We start from the raw sequence: 20,508 nt of genomic DNA on the forward strand, positions 1-20,508 counted from the left end.
ATACATACATACATACATACATACATACATACATACATACACATGCATACATACATACATACATACATACATACATACATACATACACACACACATACACACACATACATACATACATACATACATACATACATACATACATACATACATACATACATACATACATACATACATACATACACGCTCACTCTTGTAGGAAATAAATAATAGCAATGCATTCACATATACAAGGTACGTGTAGCAGATAACTGCCACTCTATGATACAAACAAATAAATGAAAACCCAGGTTATTGATCGGATTCATATCTATAGAAGATACACGTGTACACTTCAGTACCATGTGACAAAGTTTCTACTGTCACTTGCTATGGAATAATTCCACGTTAGAACTGACAATGTTATCTAAAACATGAAAAGTGTTCTGCAAGAAATTCAAAAATCTCAAGTACTGACTGCAGAGATTTCAAATCAATATAACAATGTTCTGGCAGTGTTTTAGTTAGTATCTGTACTCTTTTTTAAATAAAATTTATATATCATTTATTACTGTTCCCACTTGCAATCCAAATGAACCATAAAAATACATGTCTTTGTTATTGACATGATTTGACACACCTTCTTTGTCAATGTTTATAACAACTGGTATGATTAGATGTCTTGCACTAAGTACACCACTTTGGATCAATTGTCTCATCTCTCTTGCTTCTCTTCTTCCTTATATTACAGTATTCATTTTCCAAAATCCACTTTTAACTTTACATCATACACTCAAAATTGTTTTCTGTTCACCTTGTTGCAGCTCCAGGGACTTGAAGAGGGAGGGGTCATTCAATTGGCCACAAACCTGCCTTCTTTGAGTCAAGATAACTTCATGATTGTTCTCTGTAGAGAAGTTTTCTAGCTGGTTGAAATCCAACCACTGTTAGACAAGAAAGTGATAATCCTTTTCCTGTTTGCTTTATCCAGGTTACTTGGATATCTTGTTTTGGTTGGAATACCCTGTCTTCTGAGTAAGTGGTCCTGGAATAACAACATTTGGGGTAAACATCACAATGTGATTTATGCAACTCTCATATGATGCCTGTCTCTCTGACTCTGTTTGAGTGCATGCACATGTACATGTTTGTAAGTGTTTATGGCTGTCTGTTGATATGAATATGTAATGAACACCATACTGCAATTCATGCAGCTCTCACAGGGTGTGTCTCTCTGTCACATGTACATGTTTTGTATGTGTTTATGGTTGTTGGCCTCTGGACTATGTCCCAAGTACAATGTCAAGTACAATGTATTCATCTTGTCAAACTCATGGACTGTTTTGATGTCAGAGAGTACTCAAGTCCACAGCTGCGCAGTACAATGAAAAACAGGTACAGACCTTATATCATATGTTATTGTCCATCAGTCCCTTGGTTTTATGTATGTATGTGTAAAGAGAGGGAAATGAGAAATGAACATGTGACAGATAGAACACATAACTACTACCAAGTGAGCAGTTTTGATAAAGTGAGAGACAACAAACACAATATACCTTGATCACGATTGCCTTTATAGTAACATAGCGAGCTGGTTTCATACCCATAGATTTGCATAGCTGAAACACAAAGATAAATCAAACTTGTTACTGTATACTACACACCAGATAAGATAAATCTACCTTTGGTTCATATCTTGACATTACCTCTACATAATTATGTTCAATTCTGTGCAATCCTTCCTTCAAATATAAGTAAAAAATAATCACCACTAACTAGGTTTCTCTGTGTAGATGTATTCTTATTAGTATATAAATATCAATATGTGGAACAATATGTTACTTTTACACTTGTTTCAGCATAATGATGTATCTCAAGTTTTTTCATACTTGAATTTTCTAAGCTGGAGGAAAGAATTGCAACAGCACCCTCTAGTGTCAAATGTGTGTATTTGTAAACTTCTATTGTTTGTTGGAACACTGCAATGGGAGATCTAGGTAAAAATGGGCAATATATTGCCTTATTACATGCACAATAATAAAGAATGATTCTAAAACAATAAAACCTCAAAGTTTTGGTATAAATAATCGAAAGACAGCAATAACATTATCAACCATGCAAAATAAAGAAAGATTGGCCAATGTATGTAGAGTTCATTTGTTAGACATCTCATGACATCACATACACAGAGACTGTTTAACATTCTCTACAGAAAACATCAATATTCTACATATGTTGCATACAGATTAATTATTCCCATACTTACTTTTTTCTCTTTTTCTGATAAATAGTTAAAACCCTGTGTATATTTCATTTCTTGAAAGTCATTCACGTCACTGACTGTAAAACAAAGAGAAATTTTACAATCAATTGTCTAACTATATTCAGATTATATTGTAATAAGTTAGATTAATCAGGGTTCAATCTTACTCATGCAGTCATGTGTCCGACTTTAATTACTTGATGGTAAACTGTTGGCACTTGCCTAGTCTTTTAGTATGACCTTTAGAACCTGCAATCAGAAGCTGAAGCTGACAATACCTCTTGGACAACTCCTTGACAGTGCCTTTGTCATATGATCTGTGGTCGCTTATAAAGTTAGCAGAACTGCCCAATGGTCTAACAGATAAACTAACACTTGCCAACACAAGATAGATATTGATATGTGACACTAAGACATTACCAATCAGTCATATAATCTCCCGGTATTCCGAATGAGTGCTACGTCATCGAGGACGAATGATTCCCCTCATGTCGGCCATATCGGCTCGGAGGGATACAGAAATAGGGGAATCATGAGTCTGAGATGACGTAGAATGAGAAATACCGGGAGATTATTTATTTATTATATACATAGACCCACTATTTTTTTCTATTATGATGACAATTTTAAACTAAAATATTCCGAAACTTATGCTGAACGGGCATCAATTTTACGAAGTGATGAGGCTACAGCACTCAGCTGTTCATTGAGTTTTCAGAATGTAGACGCAGCCAGTGTGACAGCTGCCATCGCTACTACTACTAACGTATATATGTTGAGATCAGTAAAATTACACCACAGACTTTCAGGTAGGGAACATTTTGCCAACAACGGGACGTTTGTCAAGAGCAGTGATTAATTCTTTGACAAAATATAGACACTTTCTGAATTCATCGGAAAAAATCAGACATATCGAGAGACTGACTAACGAATGAATGCCTACACCGGTTTATGCATAGAACTCGGCTCAGAGTCATACACTAAAAAAATCAACACTGGCAAGTTATAATGTCGAAAACATTGTGAAATTTTCAAAAACCCATGGTCAAAAGTCGTTCAAAAGTTCTATCAATAGTTGACTTTAACGGACAACGATTTCACTGCATTGTGCAACAATCACAACTGGAAGTTTTTACGATGTCGATGTTAGTATGTCTACGTACGTTAGACGATAGGTGTGTCCAAAAGAGGTGTATTTGTTGATTGTTTACACTGATGATGATTATTGATGTTCAGCAATCCATGAATAGCAAGGATTTTCAAACAACAACATCGTAACTTTACAGGTTGATGATGTTTACAAATAATTCAAAGTAGTTCCGACCATATTAGTATACTGTGACGTCAAAATATAGTAATATGAAATGTATGGCTTTCATATTACTATACTTTGAGGTCACACCCTGGGAATATGAGGGATAATAAATATATAGTATTATATATCAAAGAAATTTACACCATCATGCAAATAACAAAATATGTTGTTTATCAGCATACTCTTAGAGTCAAATTCCTTAAATGGAAACACTGTCTACTTCTTTTTTTTCCCAAACATAAATAATTTATTTTTGTTATTACTTGACAAAAGCAACTCACCTTTTTCTTCTTTAACCTTTTCTTCCTTAACCCTAAAACAAAACAATCATACTCTGAGAAAAAAACCCAGCAAAATATGCTAAAGAAAATAGTACAGCTTTAGTTTTGCTTCAGAACACACAAATTAACTATCCTGTTGGAATATTGCAATGCCAAATCTTGGCTATTAACAGCCAAATGACAAAGCAGGTATTGATGAAGGACAGTCTTTCACAAGGTGACAAAATATAAGCTACAAGTGACAAAGCAGGTATTGATGAAGGACAGCCTTTCACAAGGTGACAAAATATAAGCTACAAATGACAAAGCAGGTATTGATGAAGGACAGTCTTTCACAAGGTGACAAAATATAAGCTACAAGTGACAAAGCAGGTATTGATGAAGGACAGCCTTTCACAAGGTGACAAAATATAAGCTACAAATGACAAAGTAGGTATTGATGAAGGACAGTCTTTCACAAGGTGACAAAATATAAGCTACAAGTGACAAAGCAGGTATTGATGAAGGACAGCCTTTCACAAGGTGACAAAATATAAGCTACAAATGACAAAGCAGGTATTGATGAAGGACAGTCTTTCACAAGGTGACAAAATATAAGCTACAAGTGACAAAGCAGGTATTGATGAAGGACAGTCTTTCACAAGGTGACAAAATATAAGCTACAAATGACAAAGCAGGTATTGATGAAGGACAGTCTTTCACAAGGTGACAAAATATAAGCTACAAGTGACAAAGTAGGTATTGATGAAGGACAGTCTTTCACAAGGTGACAAAATATAAGCTACAAGTGACAAAGTAGGTATTGATGAAGGACAGTCTTTCACAAGGTGACAAAATATAAGCTACAAATGACAAAGCAGGTATTGATGAAGGACAGTCTTTCACAAGGTGACAAAATATAAGCTACAAATGACAAAGCAGGTATTGATGAAGGACAGCCTTTCACAAGGTGACAAAATATAAGCTACAAATGACAAAGCAGGTATTAATGAAGGACAGTCTTTCACAAGGTGACAAAATATAAGCTACAAGTGACAAAGTAGGTATTGATGAAGGACAGTCTTTCACAAGGTGACAAAATATAAGCTACAAGTGACAAAGTAGGTATTGATGAAGGACAGTCTTTCACAAGGTGACAAAATATAAGCTACAAATGACAAAGCAGGTATTGATGAAGGACAGTCTTTCACAAGGTGACAAAATATAAGCTACAAATGACAAAGCAGGTATTGATGAAGGACAGCCTTTCACAAGGTGACAAAATATAAGCTACAAATGACAAAGCAGGTATTAATGAAGGACAGTCTTTCACAAGGTGACAAAATATAAGCTACAAATGACAAAGCAGGTATTGATGAAGGACAGCCTTTCACAAGGTGACAAAATATAAGCTACAAATGACAAAGCAGGTATTGATGAAGGAAGATATGACTGACCCTCTTTTACTGCCCGTCAATGCCATCTTCTTTTTGTTTTCTTTCCTCTTCTCTCTTTTATGTCTGGCAGACTCAAACTCTGGACATTCTAAGAGAATAATAGGTATAGTTTCAGTCATCTCCCTAGACTCTAGGTCAAGCATGTCACAAAATATGCGTAATTAATTTGGAACACTCACTTCTCCCATTAAAAGATAGCATTTATGTGCACGTCACATTTGATTTACAATTAAAGTTACTCTGAAAGTACAGCCAGAAATGTCTACACAGTACATCCTAATAAGTACATTTTCCTTTTTCTTTTGTAAATTCTTAGTTTAATTTAAGTTTGTGTATATCTACCACAGGCATCACGTCAGGGATGTCCTAAATCTCATGAAACGTGAGACTTACTAAAACTCTTGATAGTTTGTGATGTCACTAATGGATGGAAAATACATGTCAAACAGTTGCTCAAAATTTCAGGATGTCAAACTAATAACTAAAAGTGTTTTCAGAGTAAAATTGAACATAAAACTAATGATCGGACATAACATCACCACTTTATCCAAAGGTATGTTAGTCTGCTAATCCCTTTTGACGGTTCTTGGGGTACAAAAGACATTGAACACATACATTTATCCTGCACTTGCTGCTACAAGTTGTCAGCTCGTAGGTATGAAATAGGTTTAATTATTTTCAGTCATACCTTGTGTTATGACTAAAACAAACTAATGTCATTAAACAAAAGATAAAAGAAAATTTTTGAGTATACATTTTTGTGTAGTCTGCCATCGATAAAAAATTGTCATGTCAATCAATGATGTTGGGTGAGATCAGAAGCATCTCAGGAATGTGTCAAGTATCATGAGACATCAGTCAAGCATCAAGGTCCTATGCTGCTTCAAAGGCCTTGGGAGATCACTGAATAAATTAACTTGAGATGTAGACATTACAGACATATACACTGGAAAATAGACACACACACACACACATACACACACACGCACGCATGCACACGTGCGCAGTATTATACATACCTTCTAACTTTGTTATTCCATGCCGTCTATACCTCATCAATTCTTTAATTCTTACTCTCAGTTGTTTTTCTCCTGCAAAGATATCACATACTTTTAATTACAACAATTAAACAGAACTAGGTGGCTAGAAGTACTAGTACGATAAAACTACAGTTAAAGGTAACTTTTAACAGTCGTGGAAATAACAGCCACAATCTGACTTTTTTTTTAAATCAAAAAGGCTAATTACATTGCACACTGTTTATTTGTCTCTAATGATAAAGATTCAGACTGCATGAGTGGTGACACATAGACTTGGAAGGTTTTCTATACTAATACTGGTATAACTATCATCAGAAATGGAAGGTTTTCTATACTAATACTGGTATAACATGAGAAATGGAAGGTTTTCTATACTAATACTGGTATAACTATCATCAGAAATGGAAGGTTTTCTATACTAATACTGGTATAACATGAGAAATGGAAGGTTTTCTATACTAATACTTGTATAACTATCATGAGAAATGGAAGGTTTCCTATACTAATATTGGTATAACTATCATGAGAAATGGAAGGTTTCCTATACTAATATTGGTATAACTATCATGAGAAATGGAAGGTTTCCTATACTAATATTGGTATAACTATCATGAGAAATGGAAGGTTTTCTATACTAATACTGGTATAACTATCATGAGAAATGGAAGGTTTTCTATAGGAAATATATAGGAAACCTTCCATTTCTCATGATAGTTATACCAATATTAGTATAGGAAACCTTCCATTTCTCATGATAGTTATACCAGTATTAGTATAGAAAACCTTCCATTTCTCATGATAGTTATACCAGTATTAGTATAGAAAACCTTCCATTTCTCATGATAGTTATACAAGTATTAGTATAGGAAACCTTCCATTTCTCATGATAGTTATACCAATATTAGTATAGGAAACCTTCCATTTCTCATGATAGTTATACAAGTATTAGTATAGAAAACCTTCCATTTCTCATGATAGTTATACAAGTATTAGTATAGAAAACCTTCCATTTCTCATGATAGTTATACAAGTATTAGTATAGAAAACCTTCCATTTCTCATGATAGTTATACCAATATTAGTATAGGAAACCTTCCATTTCTCATGATAGTTATACAAGTATTAGTATAGAAAACCTTCCATTTCTCATGATAGTTATACCAGTATTAGTATAGAAAGCCTTCCATTTCTCATGATAGTTATACCAATATTAGTATAGGAAACCTTCCATTTCTCATGATAGTTATACCAATTTTAGTATAGGAAACCTTCCATTTCTCATGATAGTTATACCAATATTAGTATTGGAAGAAATTTCTCATGATAGTTATACAAGTATTAGTATAGAAAACCTTCCATTTCTCATGATAGTTATACAAGTATTAGTATAGAAAACCTTCCATTTCTCATGATAGTTATACCAATATTAGTATAGGAAACCTTCCATTTCTCATGATAGTTATACCAGTATTAGTATAGAAAACCTTCCATTTCTCATGATAGTTATACCAGTATTACTAGTATAGAAAACCTTCCATTTCTCATGATAGTTATACAAGTATTAGTATAGAAAACCTTCCATTTCTCATGATAGTTATACCAGTATTAGTATAGAAAACCTTCCATTTCTCATGATAGTTATACAAGTATTAGTATAGAAAACCTTCCATTTCTCATGATAGTTATACAAGTATTAGTATAGGAAACCTTCCATTTCTCATGATAGTTATACCAGTATTAGTATAGAAAACCTTCCATTTCTCATGATAGTTATACAAGTATTAGTATAGGAAACCTTCCATTTCTCATGATAGTTATACCAATATTAGTATAGGAAACCTTCCATTTCTCATGATAGTTATACAAGTATTAGTATAGAAAACCTTCCATTTCTCATGATAGTTATACCAATATTAGTATAGGAAACCTTCCATTTCTCATGATAGTTATACAAGTATTAGTATAGAAAACCTTCCATTTCTCATGATAGTTATACCAGTATTAGTATAGAAAGCCTTCCATTTCTCATGATAGTTATACCAATATTAGTATAGGAAACCTTCCATTTCTCATGATAGTTATACCAATATTAGTATAGAAAGCCTTCCATTTCTCATGATAGTTATACCAATTTTAGTATAGGAAACCTTCCATTTCTCATGATAGTTATACCAATATTAGTATTGGAAGAAATTTCTCATGATAGTTATACAAGTATTAGTATAGAAAACCTTCCATTTCTCATGATAGTTATACAAGTATTAGTATAGAAAACCTTCCATTTCTCATGATAGTTATACCAATATTAGTATAGGAAACCTTCCATTTCTCATGATAGTTATACCAGTATTAGTATAGAAAACCTTCCATTTCCCATGATAGTTATACCAGTATTAGTATAGAAAACCTTCCATTTCTCATGATAGTTATACCAGTATTAGTATAGAAAACCTTCCATTTCTCATGATAGTTATACCAGTATTAGTATAGAAAACCTTCCATTTCTCATGATAGTTATACCAGTATTACTAGTATAGAAAACCTTCCATTTCTCATGATAGTTATACAAGTATTAGTATAGAAAACCTTCCATTTCTCATGATAGTTATACCAGTATTAGTATAGAAAACCTTCCATTTCTCATGATAGTTATACAAGTATTAGTATAGAAAACCTTCCATTTCTCATGATAGTTATACAAGTATTAGTATAGGAAACCTTCCATTTCTCATGATAGTTATACCAGTATACTAGTATAGAAAACCTTCCATTTCTCATGATAGTTATACAAGTATTAGTATAGAAAACCTTCCATTTCTCATGATAGTTATACCAATATTAGTATAGGAAACCTTCCATTTCTCATGATAGTTATACAAGTATTAGTATAGAAAACCTTCCATTTCTCATGATAGTTATACAAGTATTAGTATAGGAAACCTTCCATTTCTCATGATAAGTTATACAAGTATTAGTATAGAAAACCTTCCATTTCTCATGATAGTTATACCAGTATTAGTATAGAAAACCTTCCATTTCTCATGATAGTTATACAAGTATTAGTATAGAAAACCTTCCATTTCTCATGATAGTTATACAAGTATTAGTATAGAAAACCTTCCATTTCTCATGATAGTTATACAAGTATTAGTATAGAAAACCTTCCATTTCTCATGATAGTTATACAAGTATTAGTATAGGAAACCTTCCATTTCTCATGATAATTATACAAGTATTAGTATAGAAAACCTTCCATTTCTCATGATAGTTATACCAGTATTAGTATAGAAAACCTTCCATTTCTCATGATAGTTATACAAGTATTAGTATAGAAAACCTTCCATTTCTCATGATAGTTATACAAGTATTAGTATAGGAAACCTTCCATTTCTCATGATAGTTATACCAGTATTAGTATAGGAAACCTTCCATTTCTCATGATAGTTATACAAGTATTAGTATAGAAAACCTTCCATTTCTCATGATAGTTATACAAGTATTAGTATAGGAAACCTTCCATTTCTCATGATAGTTATACCAGTATTAGTATAGGAAACCTTCCATTTCTCATGATAGTTATACAAGTATTAGTATAGAAAACCTTCCATTTCTCATGATAGTTATACCAGTATTAGTATAGGAAACCTTCCATTTCTCATGATAGTTATACAAGTATTAGTATAGGAAACCTTCCATTTCTCATGATAGTTATACAAGTATTAGTATAGAAAACCTTCCATTTCTCATGATAGTTATACCAGTATTAGTATAGAAAACCTTCCATTTCTCGTGATAGTTATACAAGTATTAGTATAGAAAACCTTCCATTTCTCATGATAGTTATACCAATATTAGTATAGGAAACCTTCCATTTCTCATGATAGTTATACAAGTATTAGTATAGAAAACCTTCCATTTCTCATGATAGTTATACCAGTATTAGTATAGAAAGCCTTCCATTTCTCATGATAGTTATACCAATATTAGTATAGGAAACCTTCCATTTCTCATGATAGTTATACCAATTTTAGTATAGGAAACCTTCCATTTCTCATGATAGTTATACCAATATTAGTATAGGAAACCTTCCATTTCTCATGATAGTTATACAAGTATTAGTATAGAAAACCTTCCATTTCTCATGATAGTTATACCAGTATTAGTATAGAAAACCTTCCATTTCTCATGATAGTTATACCAATATTAGTATAGGAAACCTTCCATTTCTCATGATAGTTATACAAGTATTAGTATAGAAAACCTTCCATTTCTCATGATAGTTATACCAGTATTAGTATAGAAAACCTTCCATTTCTCATGATAGTTATACCAATATTAGTATAGGAAACCTTCCATTTCTCATGATAGTTTCTATACTAATACTGGTATAACTATCATGAGAAATGGAAGGTTTTCTATACTAATACTGGTATAACTATCATGAGAAATGGAAGGTTTTCTATACTAATACTGGTATAACTATCATGAGAAATGGAAGGTTTTCTATACTAATACTTGTATAACTATCATGAGAAATGGAAGGTTTCCTATACTAATACTTGTATAACTATCATGAGAAATGGAAGGTTTCCTATACTAATACTGGTATAACTATCATGAGAAATGGAAGGTTTTCTATACTAATACTGGTATAACTATCATGAGAAATGGAAGGTTTTCTATACTAATACTGGTATAACTATCATGAGAAATGGAAGGTTTTCTATACTAATACTTGTATAACTATCATGAGAAATGGAAGGTTTCCTATACTAATACTTGTATAACTATCATGAGAAATGGAAGGTTTCCTATACTAATACTGGTATAACTATCATGAGAAATGGAAGGTTTTCTATACTAATACTTGTATAACTATCATGAGAAATGGAAGGTTTCCTATACTAATACTTGTATAACTATCATGAGAAATGGAAGGTTTTCTATACTAATACTTGTATAACTATCATGAGAAATGGAAGGTTTCCTATACTAATATTGGTATAACTATCATGAGAAATGGAAGGTTTCCTATACTAATACTTGTATAACTATCATGAGAAATGGAAGGTTTTCTATACTAATACTTGTATAACTATCATGAGAAATGGAAGGTTTTCTATACTAATACTGGTATAACTATCATGAGAAATGGAAGGTTTTCTATACTAATACTTGTATAACTATCATGAGAAATGGAAGGTTTTCTATACTAGTAATACTGGTATAACTATCATGAGAAATGGAAGGTTTTCTATACTAATACTGGTATAACTATCATGAGAAATGGAAGGTTTTCTATACTAATACTGGTATAACTATCATGAGAAATGGAAGGTTTTCTATACTAATACTGGTATAACTATCATGAGAAATGGAAGGTTTTCTATACTAATACTGGTATAACTATCATGAGAAATTTGTGTTTAAGGTACATGTACATGTCAAATTAGTGTCCTTCACATAGTAATTCCCCTGAGTTTGTTTTAAAACTATGGTAATCTACAGACATATTTCTCATTTCTCATAATATCCATTGCTGTGTTGCATGCATGCTTGACATTTTCAATTTCACCAATGGCAAGGTCAATGTGCATCAGATGCAACTGAGACATTTTGTTAAATACACCAACTTATATATTAGTCATCATATTGTACAATATTGAATCACCTGTGGGTTAACATATTTGTGTAGTTTGATATATGTAGTTTGATGTATTGCTGATGATCACATTCTGACTACATCTTCATGTACACATTGCTATAGCCATCCCCATTAAATTTCATCCCAATATGCTCACTACTTTTGAATTACAGATTTTTGACCAAGACACATTTAGTCCTAATTTGCATATCACTGATGCAATCACCATGTCATGAACAATTCTTAAAGTGTACATGCAAAGGGTGATACTTTTTTTTGTGACAATATGGAGTAATATGGACATGAGAAATTGTGTTAAAAATGAGCCACTCTAGGCTCAGCCACAGAGCACCTCAGAAAGTACTTCTCATTTGCATATGCATAGGACAGCTTTTGGAACATTGTGACGTCACTTGAGGAACACAATCGTCCTCGCCAGTTTATTTTCACATGCAAAGCCATTAGGGCTGAAACGAACATCTCTAAAGCAATCATTTTGATTTGAACAATTTCCCATCTACACGTCCTAGGTAATGTCCCCACCAAATACCAAGGCAATCAGTCTGGTGGTTTTTGACTTTAAGTCATTTACACACACACATACACACACACACACACACACACACACACACACACACACACACACACACACACACACACACACACACACACACACACACCCCACCCCACCCACACACACACACACACACACATTTCACCATGCCTACAGCACTACTGAAACTTAGTTCAGTTGTGCTAATAACCTAGATCAACCAAAACAAGGATATTGCATACTTACGCTGTAAATTTTCAAACAACTGATCTTGTTCACTGGACAATAAAAACTGGGCAAATGGGCCTACTTTTTCTTTAAATTCTTTTTCTTCTTTTAGATATTTCCGTTTAGCTGTAAACAAAGACAAAAATCACTCGCACAATGTACGTTATATTTCTGACAAACTGGAAATTGGTAGCTATGAAAATACTTGATCTCTACATTTTATGAAATAGTGATAACTGACATGTTTTTTGCTTTATAATTTGAATTTAAAGGGCCACTGCAATTCTATTTCTTTCTTTACACTAATATCTTCATACTGCCCCCTAATGAAAGGAATGTACGATTAAATGTTGATTTACTGCATGCGTCACATAGAAATGGGAGGGGGAAAATCTGTACCTCCCAGCCTGCTTCCTTCGACTTTTTTCGTGTTTCCGGAATATGCTGAGCACTCACGTATTAGCAAAGCCAAAGGTGTTGTTTACATTTGTAATATTACGTCATCCTTGAGGCCAACCTGGTCTTGGTGTACTTTCACATTACATTTTTATTAATAACTCAATTAATTCTATCCAAACTTTCATGTTTTACTGAGGCATATTTTTATTCTGATACCCTCTGGTAAATATGTACAGTAACATTTTTTTCTAAGATTGTGCCTCTTTGATTTGCAGTGATTTTATTGCTTTTAGAGATTACTTATAACTTTTGTACCTCTTTCTTGATGTCATTTAACATACAAGAGTTGCTTTGCCAACTACTGGATTACTAATCAGTCAGTCACTGTTACTGACCACACACTTACTTTGTACTTTCTTACTGCCTGTTGATGTTGCTGCCTGAATTAAGCCATACTCTCTGGCTATCTTTTTCCGCCTCTCCCTTTCCATTAATTTTCTACTAAACATATCTACATGGGACAGTTTAAGAGCTGTAAAGAAACCAAATCAATTTTACCATGTACATTTGTATAACCCTGACATTGCAATGTTGCTGTCACAGTAAGATATCTCACAAAACTAACAAGGCTGCAAAAAAGCATGGTAGCTGAAGGCCTGTCTATTTTACAATAGATACATCACATACAGTTTTACAATAGGTACATCACATACAGTTTTACAATAGGTACATCACATACAGTTTTACAATAGGTACATCACATACAGTTTTACAATAGGTACATCACATACAGTTTTACAATAGGTACATCACATACAGTTTTACAATAGGTACATCACATACAGTTTTACAATAGGTACATCACATACAGTTTTACAATAGGTACATCACACACAGTTTTACAATAGGTACATCACATACAGTTTTACAATAGGTACATCACATACAGTTTTACAATAGGTACATCACATACAGTTTTACAATTGGTACATCACATACAGTTTTATAATAGGTACATCACATACAGTTTTACAATAGGTACATCACACAGTTTTACAACCGGTATCTTCAACTCCCTATCACACACAGTTTTACAAGCGATATCTTTCATCTCCCAGTCACACACAGTTTTACAAGCGGTATCTTCATCCCCCAGACACTCACTCACACATACACACACACATACACCCACATACACCCACACCCACACACACACACACACACACACACCCACACACACACACACACACACACACACACACACACACACACACACACTTTAACACATCAACTGCCTATTCAGTAACTTTTGCCATTATTCACTGTTTAATAGTCTTTCTTGTACATGTATAATAATGTGTGATATCTCTCCTTTTTGTTTGTGACAAATAAACATTTTTTGAGATGGCAGAGGACTTTGATTGTGGTGAAGAATCCTGACTTGTTCAAAAATAACCTTTGGGGTCTCTACTATAATTCCTTCTCATTATGACACATGGTTTACCATACAGTCCTGGTGGGACACGACATTTCATCCATGCAAGTATTTAATTTAAAGCCAAGTTAACTTTTCTAAAAGAGGAACATTGGAAGGAGAGACCACAACACATTCAAGTACCAGGGTACTTTATACATTTCAACCTATTGTTAACACATGTGAGTACTACAATTATTAGAATATTAAAAACTATTTAAATTGTCATGTGAGTACTTCTATTATCAAAGTATGAAACATTGTCTAAATTGCCATGTGACTCTGCAAATATACCAAATAATGATGGGGAAAATATTAAATAAAAGAGACTGACCTGTATCTAAGTCTTCATCGTTTAAATCTACAGTTAAATTACTCACTAAAGTTTCAGCATCATTGTCATACTCCTGCAAATAAAATGAAGCATTTTATAATCATTGTATAATCATGAATGGGTATTTTTAGGCTTGGCAGAACTCCATCTGATTAAAATTCCATCTAGTGTTCAAGCTGCAATTTCTTTTTGGCTGTTACCTTTACTGTAGTTTGTTCTTTTGTGAGTGCTCACTACATACATCTGACACAATACCATAGGTTTTCTTGAACCCAATCTCATACTTATGAGTAGCCAATCAGAATCCGTCTTACAATATACAACTCAAAATTCAAAATTCAAAGAGAACCACCAAACAATAACGATAACATCATTGTTGTCTGCACTCTGTGCTCAAACTCTTTTCAAACAGAGCATTCTGAAGTTCTGTACCTGTATGTTTCGATGTGTTACGCCTTCTCATTAATTAAGTGAATTTGCTCAGCACCCGCATGTGGCTCAGGACAACCTATGGTATTGTGTCAGAGTGTTTAATGAGCACCCACAAAAGAACAAATAACACTAAACGTAATTGCCAAAAATAAATCACACTGTGTTACACTACATTGGATTTACTGTAATCAGATTGGGAACTTGAATTCAAGGTGATAAGGGTGCCCATACTTAATTGTGTTTCTCATCATAACACAACTGATGTTGGGTTGGGCTGTCAGTTAAAATTTGTCTCAAAAGTCTTTAATGCCCTAATGCACAGTAGAAGTAATACACAGAAGTAATGCCCTAATACACAGTAGAAGTAATACACAGAAGTAATGCCCTAATGCACAGTAGAAGTAATACACAGAAGTAATGCCCTAATACACAGTAGAAGTAATACCCTAATACACAGTAGAAGTAATCCCCTAATACACAGTAGAAGTAATCCCCTAATACACAGTAGAAGTAATCCCCTAATACACAGTAGAAGTAATCCCCTAATACACAGTAGAAGTAATCCCCTACTACACAGTAGAAGTAATCCCCTAATACACAGTAGAAGTAATCCCCTAATACACAGTAGAAGTAATCCCCTAATACACAGTAGAAGTAATATCCTAATACACAGTAGAAGTAATCCCCTAATACACAGTAGAAGTAATCCCCTAATACACAGTAGAAGTAATCCCCTAATACACAGTAGAAGTAATCCCCTAATACACAGTAGAAGTAATCCCCTAATACACAGTAGAAGTAATGCCCTAATACACAGTAGAAGTAATACCCTAATACACAGTAGAAGTAATACCCTAATACACAGTAGAAGTAATCCCCTAATACACAGTAGAAGTAATCCCCTAATACACAGTAGAAGTAATCCCCTAATACACAGTAGAAGTAATACCCTAATACACAGTAGAAGTAATCCCCTAATACACAGTAGAAGTAATACCCTAATACACAGTAGAAGTAATACCCTAATACACAGTAGAAGTAATACCCTAATACACAGTAGAAGTAATACCCTAATACACAGTAGAAGTAATACCCTAATACACAGTAGAAGTAATACCCTAATACACAGTAGAAGTAATACCCTAATACACAGTAGAAGTAATGCCATAATACACAGTAGAAGTAATACCATAATACACAGTAGAAGTAATACCCTAATACACAGTAGAAGTAATACCCTAATACACAGTAGAAGTAATCCCCTAATACACAGTAGAAGTAATCCCCTAATACACAGTAGAAGTAATCCCCTAATACACAGTAGAAGTAATACCCTAATACACAGTAGAAGTAATCCCCTAATACACAGTAGAAGTAATCCCCTAATACACAGTAGAAGTAATACCCTAATACACAGTAGAAGTAATCCCCTAATACACAATAGAAGTAATGCCCTAATACACAGTAGAAGTAATACCCTAATACACAGTAGAAGTAATACCCTAATACACAGTAGAAGTAATCCCCTAATACCCTAATACACAGTAGAAGTAATCCCCTAATACACAGTAGAAGTAATACCCTAATACACAGTAGAAGTAATCCCCTAATACACAGTAGAAGTAATCCCCTAATACACAGTAGAAGTAATCCCCTAATACACAGTAGAAGTAATCCCCTAATACACAGTAGAAGTAATCCCCTAATACACAGTAGAAGTAATGCCCTAATACACAGTAGAAGTAATACCCTAATACACAGTAGAAGTAATACACAGTAGAAGTAATACACAGTAGAAGTAATACACAGTAGAAGTAATACACAGTAGAAGTAATACACAGTAGAAGTAATACACAGTAGAAGTAATCCCCTAATACACAGTAGAAGTAATCCCCTAATACACAGTAGAAGTAATACCCTAATACACAATAGAAGTAATACCCTAATACACAATAGAAGTAATACCCTAATACACAGTAGAAGTAATACCCTAGTACACAGTAGAAGTAATACCCTAATACACAGTAGAAGTAATACCCTAATACACAGTAGAAGTAATACCCTAATACACAGTAGAAGTAATCCCCTAATACACAGTAGAAGTAATACCCTAATACACAATAGAAGTAATACCCTAATACACAGAAGTAATACCCTAATACACAGTAGAAGTAATACCCTAATACACAGTAGAAGTAATACAATAATACACAGTAGAAGTAATACCCTAATACACAGTAGAAGTAATACCCTAATACACAGTAGAAGTAATACCCTAATACACAGTAGAAGTAATCCCCTAATACACAGTAGAAGTAATCCCCTAATACACAGTAGAAGTAATACAATAATACACAGTAGAAGTAATACCCTAATACACAGTAGAAGTAATACCATAATACACAGTAGAAGTAATACCCTAATACACAGTAGAAGTAATACAATAATACACAGTAGAAGTAATACAATAATACACAGTAGAAGTAATCCCCTAATACACAGTAGAAGTAATCCCCTAATACACAGTAGAAGTAATGCCCTAATACACAGTAGAAGTAATACCCTAATACACAGAAGTAATACCCTAATACACAGTAGAAGTAATCCCCTAATACACAGTAGAAGTAATGCCCTAATACACAGTAGAAGTAATACCCTAATACACAGTAGAAGTAATACCCTAATACACAGTAGAAGTAATCCCCTAATACACAGTAGAAGTAATCCCCTAATACACAGTAGAAGTAATCCCCTAATACACAGTAGAAGTAATCCCCTAATACACAGTAGAAGTAATCCCCTAATACACAGTAGAAGTAATCCCCTAATACACAGTAGAAGTAATCCCCTAATACACAGTAGAAGTAATACCCTAATACACAGTAGAAGTAATCCCCTAATACACAGTAGAAGTAATCCCCTAATACACAGTAGAAGTAATCCCCTAATACACAGTAGAAGTAATCCCCTAATACACAGTAGAAGTAATACCCTAATACACAGTAGAAGTAATACCCTAATACACAGTAGAAGTAATACCCTAATACACAGTAGAAGTAATACCCTAATACACAGTAGAAGTAATACCCTAATACACAGTAGAAGTAATACCCTAATACACAGTAGAAGTAATCCCCTAATACACAGTAGAAGTAATGCCCTAATACACAGTAGAAGTAATCCCCTAATACACAGTAGAAGTAATCCCCTAATACACAGTAGAAGTAATCCCCTAATACACAGTAGAAGTAATCCCCTAATACACAGTAGAAGTAATCCCCTAATACACAGTAGAAGTAATACCCTAATACACAGAAGTAATACCCTAATACACAGTAGAAGTAATCCCCTAATACACAGTAGAAGTAATCCCCTAATACACAGTAGAAGTAATACCCTAATACACAGTAGAAGTAATACCCTAATACACAGTAGAAGTAATACCCTAATACACAGTAGAAGTAATCCCCTAATACACAGTAGAAGTAATCCCCTAATACACAGTAGAAGTAATACCCTAATACACAGTAGAAGTAATCCCCTAATACACAGTAGAAGTAATACACAGTAGAAGTAATACACAGTAGAAGTAATCCCCTAATACACAGTAGAAGTAATACACAGTAGAAGTAATACACAGTAGAAGTAATCCCCTAATACACAGTAGAAGTAATACACAGTAGAAGTAATACACAGTAGAAGTAATCCCCTAATACACAGTAGAAGTAATCCCCTAATACACAGTAGCAGTAATCCCCTAATACACAGTAGAAGTAATCCCCTAATACACAGTAGAAGTAATACACAGTAGAAGTAATACACAGTAGAAGTAATCCCCTAATACACAGTAGAAGTAATACACAGTAGAAGTAATACACAGTAGAAGTAATCCCCTAATACACAGTAGAAGTAATACACAGTAGAAGTAATACACAGTAGAAGTAATCCCCTAATACACAGTAGAAGTAATACCCTAATACACAGTAGAAGTAATCCCCTAATACACAGTAGAAGTAATCCCCTAATACACAGTAGAAGTAATCCCCTAATACACAGTAGAAGTAATACCCTAATACACAGTAGAAGTAATACCCTAATACACAGTAGAAGTAATCCCCTAATACACAGTAGAAGTAATACCCTAATACACAGTAGAAGTAATCCCCTAATACACAGTAGAAGTAATCCCCTAATACACAGTAGAAGTAATCCCCTAATACACAGTAGAAGTAATGCCTTAATACACAGTAGAAGTAATCCCCTAATACACAGTAGAAGTAATCCCCTAATACACAGTAGAAGTAATACAATAATACACAGTAGAAGTAATCCCCTAATACACAGTAGAAGTAATCCCCTAATACACAGTAGAAGTAATCCCCTAATACACAGTAGAAGTAATGCCCTAATACACAGTAGAAGTAATACCCTAATACACAGAAGTAATACCCTAATACACAGTAGAAGTAATCCCCTAATACACAGTAGAAGTAATACAATAATACACAGTAGAAGTAATACCCTAATACACAGTAGAAGTAATACCCTAATACACAGTAGAAGTAATCCCCTAATACACAGTAGAAGTAATACCCTAATACACAGTAGAAGTAATCCCCTAATACACAGTAGAAGTAATCCCCTAATACACAGTAGAAGTAATACCCTAATACACAGTAGAAGTAATCCCCTAATACACAATAGAAGTAATGCCCTAATACACAGTAGAAGTAATACCCTAATACACAGTAGAAGTAATACCCTAATACACAGTAGAAGTAATCCCCTAATACACAGTAGAAGTAATACCCTAATACACAGTAGAAGTAATCCCCTAATACACAGTAGAAGTAATCCCCTAATACACAGTAGAAGTAATCCCCTAATACACAGTAGAAGTAATCCCCTAATACACAGTAGAAGTAATCCCCTAATACACAGTAGAAGTAATGCCCTAATACACAGTAGAAGTAATACCCTAATACACAGTAGAAGTAATACACAGTAGAAGTAATACACAGTAGAAGTAATACACAGTAGAAGTAATACACAGTAGAAGTAATACACAGTAGAAGTAATACACAGTAGAAGTAATCCCCTAATACACAGTAGAAGTAATCCCCTAATACACAGT

At 33.6% G+C, this 20,508-nt stretch overlaps 1 protein-coding gene across 1 annotated transcript in view; it reads right to left on the minus strand.

Annotated features, from left to right (window-relative positions):
• Window positions 1-216: 216 nt before the first annotated feature.
• LOC144453358 (transcriptional adapter 2-beta-like) overlaps window positions 217-20,508 on the minus strand; it is a 32,169-nt gene continuing 11,877 nt past the window's right edge. The window contains exons 9-17 of the mRNA XM_078144631.1: window positions 14,943-15,015; window positions 13,541-13,666; window positions 12,754-12,861; window positions 6,291-6,362; window positions 5,272-5,359; window positions 3,836-3,867; window positions 2,243-2,316; window positions 1,533-1,595; window positions 217-1,021 (exon numbers count right to left, since the gene is read on the minus strand). Of these exons, the coding sequence (XP_078000757.1) occupies window positions 899-1,021; window positions 1,533-1,595; window positions 2,243-2,316; window positions 3,836-3,867; window positions 5,272-5,359; window positions 6,291-6,362; window positions 12,754-12,861; window positions 13,541-13,666; window positions 14,943-15,015 (759 nt within the window). The 3' untranslated portion in view covers window positions 217-898. The remainder of the gene's footprint in view (window positions 1,022-1,532; window positions 1,596-2,242; window positions 2,317-3,835; window positions 3,868-5,271; window positions 5,360-6,290; window positions 6,363-12,753; window positions 12,862-13,540; window positions 13,667-14,942; window positions 15,016-20,508) is intronic.

This window comes from Glandiceps talaboti, chromosome 2 (genome assembly GCF_964340395.1).
Source record: "Glandiceps talaboti chromosome 2, keGlaTala1.1, whole genome shotgun sequence".
Taxonomy (NCBI): Eukaryota; Metazoa; Hemichordata; class Enteropneusta; family Spengelidae; genus Glandiceps; species Glandiceps talaboti.